The sequence below is a fragment of the Patella vulgata genome, chromosome 3 (genome assembly GCF_932274485.2).
Source record: "Patella vulgata chromosome 3, xgPatVulg1.2, whole genome shotgun sequence".
NCBI lineage: Eukaryota > Metazoa > Mollusca > Gastropoda > Patellidae > Patella > Patella vulgata.
In genome coordinates, this window is record NC_065881.2 from 25,716,260 (window position 1) to 25,727,613 (window position 11,354).

The window sequence follows — 11,354 nt, forward strand, 5'->3', positions numbered from 1 at the left end:
CAAATATTTGTTACGAATGCAGATTTTCAACACATAACATTCAGAGCTTCTTTGATTGGCATATTGTTATTGAACAGTAACATACTAAAGACTATTTATGGAATAACAATTACCGGTTTATTAACATGCAACGTTTTGACGATGGTGCTCTTGTCTTTATCAATCAACTCGACAATTTAATTTTTAATCAAGATAGATGCATGGTTATTTTTTAATATATTATATGAACCATTCGTTGATTTCATACTACAAGAAATCACCAATCCGCATTCCTCAATACATTCCGGTTATTTCCAGCATATTTGGAATACCTTTAGACACCACGCCGACGAACGGGTTAATTAAGAATATAAGAAAAGTTATTTCCCATAACGATTTAGGACTTTTGATAATCGTCGTGCAAATCGCTAAAAACCTGTATAGTTTGACGAATTGTTATTTATTTTTTTTTGTGCTTTAAAATTGGACATAACTAAGTTAGATGTCGACTTTTATTTGAAAGGAAAACAAAGCTAGCATAAACTGGTCATGAATTTGGCTACCGACTCATTCATTTTTAAATGTTTCAGATAACATAATCTAGTTCCGTCTGTTTAGGGGTACGTAAGTTTATGCATACCCGTTTATTGTATATTGAGTGAGTAAGAAGTAAGCATACTCCACTTCGTGTACGGCACATGAACAACCAATCCTAATCCGTGGTCAAATACAAGGCCAACCACCCAATTCTACAAAAAACTAGTAACGAAAGCAAGTTGATTTGCTACACGCGAAAAATCTCAAGGTGTTCATGGTAGGGTAAACATAACCTGGCTCGCGCGCGACATACGTCAGTTAAAAGGTGAGCATGATAAACCGGAAACATTAGGTTGGATCAAGTTGACCTGAAACGATTAAAGACATGTCATAACGAGTACCAATATTTAATGGCTACTAAATAATTTAAATAACCAATATTAGCAAGGTAATTAATAGTAAAAAATATTTAAGGAAAAGTCTACAAGACCCGAAATATCGCGATCCATAGATTTAAAATTCGTACTCTAATCCAAATAGGACATTTTTAAAAAGTACAAACGCAGCTTTGTAATTCTGCAGACTCTGCAGTGCTGACAAGGAAAGTGTAGTTGTTCGAATGGGACGAATAACTCGAGTCTGGGTGTGCACATACTACCATGCACGAAATAGAACGGCAGTTGGAATTCGAAGAAAAGTAGGTGGATGTCCGTCCACACTACCCCACTAACACATTTAAAAAGTAACCATTGTATTAAAATATATTATATGTTGCTTTTATGCTATTATCTGTTGGAATAATGTATTTAATCAAGGGTTGAGAATTCTGTCTTGAAGCTTTATAAAATGTGTGACCCTAAGATATAAATTAGTCATTAGTTATTCTAGGGGTATAGTTGTCAGTACCAATGTTAATGCAGAACATATTATTATACAGGCTAGGCATATTACGTGTAGGATTGATCGTATAAAAAAAGCTTAGGACTATCACATTTGTTCTGTGCAATTCCACATGTATGCGTAAGCCTATAATAAAGATGCATTATGTAAAATTTAGATAAAGAGCTGACAGTTCTCGCAATAATAGAATATGTTGAAACTTTCAGTTACTTCATATGGAATGGAGTTAAAATGTAGTCTCGGTTGTAATTGCTACCGCTGTTACGATAATAAACAAATTCTCGATTATCCAGTTTTGAATTAAATCATAAACTGCCAATCGTATTTAAATCTGTTGAAAATCAAAACCATGCGGTGTTCTAGAAAGTTGATTATGGACCTGGCATGTAAATAAATGTCTAGTTAATGTTTTATATAACATTTGATGCCAAACGAAAGATCTTTAAATAAATTCCATATTTAACTATTTCAACAGATGTGCCTTTTTTTCTGAATTACTGCATTAATGTGTAAAATAGCGATATTTTTACATGCAATTGATGCATTACAGGATGATTTCGGGGCTTATACATATTAATGACAAACTAAATAGTACATTAACTCATTGTACTGTGGATTGCAATCTCAAGTTTTCATGTACAATCATAATCATGGGTCTATATAATTTTAAACCTGTAAGTTTCTGCAGTCGGGTTTATTTCTATGTTTTTAGGAAACTAGATATTGCGCCTGGTTATATAGAAAAGTGAGTTTGGATAGGTTCCAGCACTTTTGTCATCTTGGCTACTGCGTTCTCGTCCTTTTTACTCCTTTGTTGACTAATATTGATTTTGTATTTGACGGACTGGTCTAGAACATTGTTTATGCCGAGTTGTCAATATTTGTCTGTTTATACAATGCACTGTACAAATACTCGGAATAAATAAAACCGTGTGTACGAGATAGAGGGGGAATATAGTAAGTGGACAGTCTGAGAGCCAGGACGTTACCGAAACACTGTTATCTGAAAACAACCAGCCTTCATCACGTAACTGGATATTTTTTCCAAAGAGTAATCATCCTCTACCGGATGGACCAAGATTAAAGTATTAGAATAACAAAAAGATGGGAAGAGACTAGATTTAAAAGAAAATACTTTCAGAAAACTTGTAAAATTTAAATCGACTAATAATGGCCATTATGCACACTGTAGTGTGCCTTTTATTCTTATTTATTGTAAATTGTAAAAGTCAAGCCAGTTTTTATACACGTGGAATTAACGTTGAAGGTAAGTGATTCAGTTTTAAGTAATACACGCAACCAGAAGACTATCTATATAGCTATTCGTTGTGCGGTTATTTTTCATGAACTTTTGTTCAACAGCTTTCAATATTTTGTCTTTAGAAAATTACATCCTCTCTCCCAAATTCCCCAAAGAACGTAAAATTAGATTTTCTTGGGTTTTTTTTTAACCAAAACAATTCTTGTTGATCCCTGGTAAGCTAGCAAGGCACGATATTCTCAAAGACTATCAGTAGGGTTTTTAAAGACTCTCCTAATAACAAAACCAACAAAAATTGGCAAACATTCAGTAATAAAATGTTGGTCTTAATATAGGGTGAAAAGTATGAAGAATATCTATAAGTACTACATTGAGGACAAGGCTCTTTGTACATATCAATAATGATAGTGAAAGTCACAATTTTATCTGCTAAAGCTTCTATAGCTAAGTCACTATGGCTTCATTTCTGTCGGTGGCCAGCCTATTCTGCAAGAGGTTCACATTTCCTTGGGAACCTCTGACATGACTTCTACCGCCTTTCAAATTTAAGTTGCATAGTTGCCGGAGGAGGTGCATGTGGGGCAGTGTTATTTACATGAAGAAGTAGGGTTAAAATGAGACATGGGGAGGAGAAAGTGTTACAGTATTGGTTCTTTAATCAAGTTCTGGATGACAAGACTAGTTTAACATCTTATAATACTTTTATTCTTCTTCTAACATATTATATACAAAACTTAAGACTCCGTAATTAGCTTGTGTTGAGGGAGCCATGTCCTAGCTTGGCATAAATGTGCCAACTCTCGGGCGCTCTCCCTCGTTCCGTCTCGTGCCGAGCCGAGGCGCCTACGGCCTCAGCTCTCGTGTCCTGACCGGACCCGACCGTCAATTCATTTCTTCTCTGGGCTTATAAATCTTTCCAGACAAAGGAATCTTATTAGACATCTGGCTGATGTATCATGTATCATATCAGGTTTAACATTTGCTTATCATCAAAGAAAGTTTAAATAAGACATGCCAACAAGGTAAGGTTAACTAATCGTTACATAATCACATAGACCAAGAACTCCAGGGTTGTCGATAGCGAACAGGTGTCAAGTTGGCAGGAAGCGTCTATAACCTCAGATAATCTGTGATTATGTAACAAAAGGAGGGCGGCTTAAAATGGTAAAAGTTGACAATTCAATCAGTTATAAATTTTGTTATTTTGTTTATAGCTAAACTAAAAGCAGAAACTGGGAGTAAACCACAATCAAATGGAGAAATTATTAAAATAGCAAAATTCATTTAAACGAATAAAATCAAATGTTAAAGAGGTCATTTTTGCAATACCTAGGATATGACTTCTACAATAAAATAAAACCAAGTACAAACAATCCAAACCATTAGACAAAATTCGAAGTCCTAAAAAAAACCAAAAAAAAAACGGTATAGGCAAAATAGTGTAATCAGCAAATATACTGTTCACCGTGTACAAAATACACGACAAACAGTAGTACCAGTTGTCCGGAAGAGTAAGCTTACCCTGCAATATTGTAAATTGAACATATTGAGTCTCATGGTCATTAGCACTGGGACGTATCGGCAAACCTAACGGTTCTAATGAAAGCCTAATCGGGTGTATAATTTTACAAAGATTCAAACTAATTATCGACTATCGTTACGTATTAGTGGAATGTTGGGTTACTGGATATTTTGTGTTTAATTAATATACTGAGCGCCATGGAAAATGCATCACTTAGTTTTTGTATAACAAAATGATCCTGTAAACATATCTTATTTATTTTGCTTCTTATTGTGAACAATATTCAAATGGGAACACATCAATAACAACACATTTGTACACTTATGGATGTTTAATCTGTAATCAAGGGTACAAAGTCAGAGGGGTCAAAACTAAAAGTACGACACACATGTCAGTAGCGCGTGTGTCCTCCACTGGCCATCATCACGGTAGGCTACAGCATTAATGCGACCCCTGCAAATGTGTAGGGCGGTCCGGTGATGAAATGTGAAGCCTCCCAACACCATTACACTTCCCCCACCCCATCGATTCGTTTCGAAGACGCAACAGTCTGCAAGACGTTCCCAAGACGTCTCCACATACGTTGACGGCCATCAGCGTGATAAAGATGAAAGCGACTCTCATCACTGAAGAGCACACTTTGCCAGTCTACTCTTCTCCATGTCTGGCGTCCTTGAGCCCATATCAAACGCCGCTGATGGTGATGATCCCTGAGGATAGCTCCAACATAAGGTCGTCGTGCACGGAGGCCTACTTCTCTTAGACGACGTCTTACGGTGTTGGCACTTACTGGTCCTTGTCTTCCGACGACTGTTGCACCTGTTCGAGTCGCTGGGCGGAATCTGTCACGCAGATGAGTGACCTGGATGTAGCGGGCTTGAGCCTAGGTTGTAACGCGTTGTGGACCAGGACGTTGACGGTCACGTGTTGATCCAGTAACTCGAACACGTTCCACCAACCTTACAATAGTGGACTGATGACAATTGAAGTGTCTGGCAATAGCACGTGTAGACATGCCAGCCCTGGACATTCGCATGATCTCATTCCGTTGATTTTCAGTAAGTCTCTAGCTCGATTCCTTCACACGTCCAACAACAAATTACGACAGATTGACGTTTCACAGTTCATGTACTGCACATTAAGTTGAAAACATGCTTTTAAAGGGATCACACACAATGCTGCACGTGAATATTGGGTTTTTCATGTGCATCTCGTGCAATTTTTCTTTTGCACACGGGCCGATATTTTTGGCGTTTTGGAGCATTGTGTGAAACAATAGTTCATAGTATTGCATAATATTATACATACAAAACCACCTAGTAATAAAATATTTGGGAAAAAAATACATCTAAATTTTGGATTAGCTCAGTTAGCTACAATGGGGTATTTCTTTATACTAACAATTACAGATGGGCGGACTGCACCGCAAATACAAAAGCAGACTGGAAACAATACCAAAAAACATAGACGGCATACCTACCAATTGCAACGACACGAAACATTATCAAAGAACTTTTTAGTCGTGTGTATAGCCCAAGTAGTTGTCACGTATACAATGTCAGATAACATCGTCTCAAAAAGTCAGTCGCTTTATTTCGATATAATATTTGAAAACTAGATTTTTTTACACATTCTGTAAATGCTGAATGAACTGGTATTATCAACAAAAGACCGTGTTGACATATTTCTAACAAGAAACGGTAATATTAACAAAGTACCAACAGAATAGTTTGAGATCCTGTTTAGTTATTTTATCCTATCGATAAAACCTTATTGGCAAGGTTGGACAACTAATGATGCCAAGATGCCCATGGCCAATTGACGCTTAGTTTCTTGTGATATTTGGCATAATATCGTTTCTGGATTTTATTGTAAAGAACAATGATAATTGCGGCACACACACTCATTGCCGTAGAATAATCAAATATTAAATCGTCGTGTGTCAACCCGTTTAATGAATACGATTTTGTCATCGAGTACTATACAATATATTAGTCCTATACAGATTTATTTCAAGTTTTCTCATTTCCTGGATAATTGACACCTACCAAAATTATGAATTAGAATTTGTTAAGTGAAAATCTCTGCATTTCCAATTTTACTTTATTATAACTCTTAAAACTAGCGAACGCGGTGAATTGTTTTATTACGTGGATGATACTGTCTGAAAGTCTTGTTAACTTTCACGAAAGGATAATTATTGATGATTTTTTTTAAAACCCGAGTTCTCTGCGTACGCATGTTGATGGGTCATATCGAAAAGCAACAAATCTCCTACTTATACTTCACCAAGTTATTGTCCAAATACATGTAATAGCACCGTACCGATGGACGCCAATGAAAATGGTGTAGAGTGCTAATTAAATGACCTAATATCTTAATAAATGGACAGACACATGTTTTATGAAAGATAATATTGTATGTTTGTATTTCAGCCTTATGTGAAGAATGTGATACAACAACAGGATCAGGTTATGTCTATCATCCTAAATATTGTCATCTTTTTGTCCATTGTACTATTGGTCAAGATAAAAGATTAGTTGGTCAAGTGAAGGAATGTACACGAGGATTACTATGGTCCCAGAAAGTTAAACAATGTGTTTGGCCAGAAGAATCAGATTGTCCAACAAGTAAGACCGACACACAACCCATATTTTCTGCATACTATGAATTTATTGTGTTTTGTTAACCAACTTCACTCTAAGGGAAAATATCATAAATATAAAGGCTTTTATTTGTGTTTAACCCCTGTTTAAACTAGGATCAATGGATCACACTTTAGAGCGTAACATCTGATTTAAGTGGCGCGATTTCGATCCCACACTTGCAAGTGACAAGGCGTAGGGTCGCCTGCCTAACCTCATGGGTTTTATCAGGGTCTTCCGGTTGCCTCCCACTGATAAAAAAGCATTCACACCTGACATCTTGAAAATCTTGAAATAGAATTGTTACCATAGTCCTGAAATGCTCAGTTTGTGGTGAGTAGATGTTAAACCAAATTCCCCTCTCTCTTTCTTTCTATGATCAAATAATCACAAGATTGTTGCATGTAATTTCATTCACTAGCTCAGAACCAGTCAAATATTCCAATGTTTATTTTGCTCTGTCCAACTACGAATATACGTATTTGTGCATGACATTATTTGAATGCTCATTACAATACAAGAAACCAACTCTTGCGTCACTTAACTGATTTATGTGGAAACACTTGATATATTATAAAGTTCGATTACATACCGTTATATAGAAGAAGAACTTTATTCGATCAATCCTAATGATAATCCCTATTTAAACCCTAGAATGAATAGGGTTAATACGGTGTTTATGGGATTTATTGCGGAAAGGGGCGCAACTATTACTTGACTTGGCCAGAAGGTACAGGAAAATTAAGCACATTAAAAAAAAACAATCTCCAGGTTACGCTTGGGCAATGGACTTTTCGTCAAATATTGACAACGGTCCCAAACCCTCCGTACGTTGAAGACTAGGAGGTTCTGGGTGACCGAGGCTATGGTTAGTTTTACCGAAAAACCCGAAGGATCTGTAGCTTAAAATATATTAGATTTGCTTGATTCATTGCCGATATAAAAATTATCCATAGTTAAAAATCATATATATTTTCTTTTTACAGACCCTTGTTTCAATCAGTCGCTGACATTACGAGATTTAAGAACGTGTAATGGTTATTTTACCTGTACCGATGGATTACGTCTGCAGTTTAATTGTTGTGATAAGAATGAAAGATTTTCGGAAGTTGATGGCCGATGTTACAAGGATTATACTTGTAATGATGCATGTTTACCCAACAGTTCCAACACTACCGCTAAGTTACTGGGTAATATTTTAGTTTATTCTTTTATCGTATGCCCCAAGCAAAGCCACGCTGGAAAGTGTTTACGAAACATAATATTAAACATACATTATGCAAGAGCTAAATCTGCCTACTGCAGGTCTTTCTTTATGCCTGAAATGTTATCTAAATTATTAATGAGACATTAATGTACTTATCCAGACCATAATCAACTCAAGATGGCGATATTTACTGGATTAGGATCCGATTTACTGCTCAACTTTCATTCATAATTTAATCATGAAATGGATAATCAAGACTATGTTTTTATCGTACCGACTTCAGTAATAATGATCGAGGCTAGGCCGAAAATTCAGTCGCTAAATTCTCGGTTCAGAGTGGATCAATTTGACTGAAATTTTCAGCAAATTCCCTTTACATTATATAGTTTTTAACTATTATAGTGATAACTGCCAGCTCTTTATCTAATCTCCCATAATGAATCTTTAATATTTGTAAATATCTGGGGTCCGTTGTACAAAGCACACGTAGTTCAACACACGCCTAAATTAGACGCACTTGAATTTGACAACCAACCAATTTAAACTTTAATTCATCAGGAACTCCTATTAGGATTTTGCTTCTTACTACCTTGGGAGAGAAATTATGACTGCTATTCTCAAAATACTTTAGTTCCGCATTTTTAAGTTTGATAATTCAAACATAGAAAACTCAGCATGTCGTATTTGCCGCAATCGTGGAATTGTGGCGCCATTTCAGAATTCGAAGTCAGCCAATCGATGAGTGGTTGGTCAACGAACAAGCGTGTCAAATCGTACAACCGGGGAATCGAAATCCCTCCAGTTGACTGAATGACAGACCTTTTGATACAACGCGCATGCGCTACCCATTCGGCCATCCAACCCTCCTTACAAAAGTACATCAAGTAGGCTAATTGTTAGCGTGGTCTACCCGATTATACGAGAAATATAAGCGGCTTCAAGTTTGTATTTAGTTTGATGAATTAAAATATAGTTTCTTTTTACAGCATGTGACAGATTTGAATATCCTGATAATAAAGGTAAATATCTGTGGTCTATTAGTGGAACCAATATATCAATGGATTGTGCTGCAGGCACTGCATTCTCTGCAGAAATGTGTAGCTGTACAGATAATGCAGACTTCATCAATATTGGTAAGTTTTCAGAAGTAACTTCAGTGGGATACGCATGGCTATCTCTCTGGATCACACTATCATCAATGTGTTACTTATTTTATTCTTGTGTAATTGGAGAAGCCACCGATCCCAGATATATCTTTGGGGAATCCAAAGCGTTTAAAAAACAATTATCGTAGCCATGTACAGCTATCCTAAGCTATGTGATACTTTTTTGCTTTTTCTGATTAATCCCATGGTATTCTGAAGTGCCGGGGACCATTTTTGGCAGATCCCTGACTGTAGGTTGTCGCGCCGCGGTCGGGTCAAAATTTCACTAATGGTGTATGGCCGTCTTCATTATCCCGGTCGGTGCAGAAACGTAAGACGTTAAATCACGCTTTATTTCATTTCTCAAATCTCTGGACAGCTATGGCTACATATTCGTGATTACCCATCTTGGAATCATATAATTTCTCAAATCATAGATTTTACGATCATTTCCGAACGCTTCAGTAACTTTAGCTGAAACGTCCAGGTCAACTCTTTCGTCACGGTTTGGCCTTTAAATTGTAATTATACTTTGTAGACTGGAACTATCCCCATTTTAACTGAATTGTAATAATATTATATCTTTTAAAATTATATATAGCCTTTTGCGACCCTTACATTTACTTCCCGTTTGACATCAACATTAAAGACAAGATGGGCAAAACTGCATCCGGTGGTCTCAATACTTGGATAAGAACATCTGAACCAGCAGCTGTCGGAGGTGGGGCTGTTTATTTTGATGGTAAAAGACAAGTTATCGCCTGGGCTATGAATAATATGGAATTTAAGTCCAATTTCACTCTGTCATTCCGGTTCAAAGCCGACCTGGTGGGGCCAGGTGGGGAAGAGAGATATGCACTTGTTGATAACAGCGACTGTGCAAAAGAAGCAACATTTGGCGTGGCTTTGCTGAAAACTTCACCGAAAACGGGAACCATTCACGGTGGCTTTAGACTTAAAAATGGAGAAGCTGTTACAACCAGCTCAGATGAATTGGTAAGACCCATAAAGTCGCATATTTTAGAAAAAATTAAGGACATAAGATCCATATAATATATACCCCTTCAAAATGTCTGCAATTGTTTTTAATAGTTTGGCCCAGTTTAATGAATCAAAGAAAACGTCTTATAGCTCCAAACAAATTTCTTATTGCAGTCGTTGACAAGTTGGCATAGTGTAGTTTTAATAAAGAATGGACATAAAGCCGAGTTAAGAGTTGATAACAACATCTATCCTATCATGGGATATGGTAAGTAAAAACAATGATAATTTTATTTTAAAAGTTATGTAAATAATTAAAGTAGGATTATAATAGTGAACATTGATAGTGTTAATAATAGCATTTTTCATTTCTGCAAATCTCACAAGCACTGAATTGTGGTTTCCAAGCTGATAACAAAGTCATAGTTATCGAGTATAATATTTTTTACAGGTCTTCAATCTGATATTGATAGAGTGGACTGTTCTATGACAATTGGTAAAGGTACTGGCTTAGAGAACTTTGTAGGCTACATTGATGAGGTACGATCCCATACTAATGTTTATAATTAAATTGGTATTTACAATTTTACTGTTGTACGTGCTAAACCCCGCGTCAGACATGAAAAATCCAAACTTTAAAAAGGTTTTGATGATATCCATATATCACAATCATAGTCCAAACGAAATGAAATGAAATTGAGTTTAACGTCCTACTTTCCTGTACCCACTGGGTTAATGAAGTCGGGCATAGGCTATGTAGTATGCTATCGGGGACCTCGGGCTTTTAATATCATCCATGCGACTAGACACTGTTCCCGAATCATAGTCGAAACGGAATAATTGGTTTATGTTTTGATAGAAAAAAATATATTTAACGTTACTTTCGACGTTTTATTCCTTTATTTAATAATATATATATTATTGCAATCTATCTATTATAGGTAAAGTTTTATAAGTGTGTACCTGATGAGTTTAAGAACTAAGAAGAAAACAGTTTATCTTGTGTACATGTTTCTCTTCCTTTGTTTACTTTTAATTAAGTCGTCTGTAAATAGTATTCTCATCTCTTTTTTTTTCGTGTTCATGTTGTGTGCATTAATGTAACGACAAGCTGAATATTTTTACTTATAAAAATTATCTTGAATTCTATAAATTATAAAACTCTCTTTTAAAAATA

General features: G+C 36.0%; 1 protein-coding gene across 1 annotated transcript; it reads left to right on the forward strand.

The window, feature by feature from the left end:
* The first annotated feature begins 2,355 nt into the window (after positions 1–2,355).
* LOC126815434 (protein PIF) lies at positions 2,356–11,354 on the forward strand. Its single transcript, XM_050541068.2, has 8 exons — positions 2,356–2,683; positions 6,635–6,829; positions 7,831–8,034; positions 9,038–9,184; positions 9,798–10,192; positions 10,352–10,445; positions 10,629–10,717; positions 11,119–11,354. Exons 1-8 carry the CDS (start codon positions 2,587–2,589, stop codon positions 11,158–11,160), a joined length of 1,263 nt encoding a protein of 420 aa, XP_050397025.2. The 5' UTR covers positions 2,356–2,586; the 3' UTR covers positions 11,161–11,354.

Coding starts and splice junctions, on each gene's coding strand:
- LOC126815434 (XM_050541068.2), top strand. CDS start 2,587: ATGGCCATTATGCACACTGTAGTGTGCCTTTTATTCTTATTTATTGTA. Junction 2,684..6,634: donor ACGTGGAATTAACGTTGAAG/GTAAGTGATTCA, acceptor TTTGTATTTCAG/CCTTATGTGAAGAATGTGAT. Junction 9,185..9,797: donor TGCAGACTTCATCAATATTG/GTAAGTTTTCAG, acceptor AATTATATATAG/CCTTTTGCGACCCTTACATT.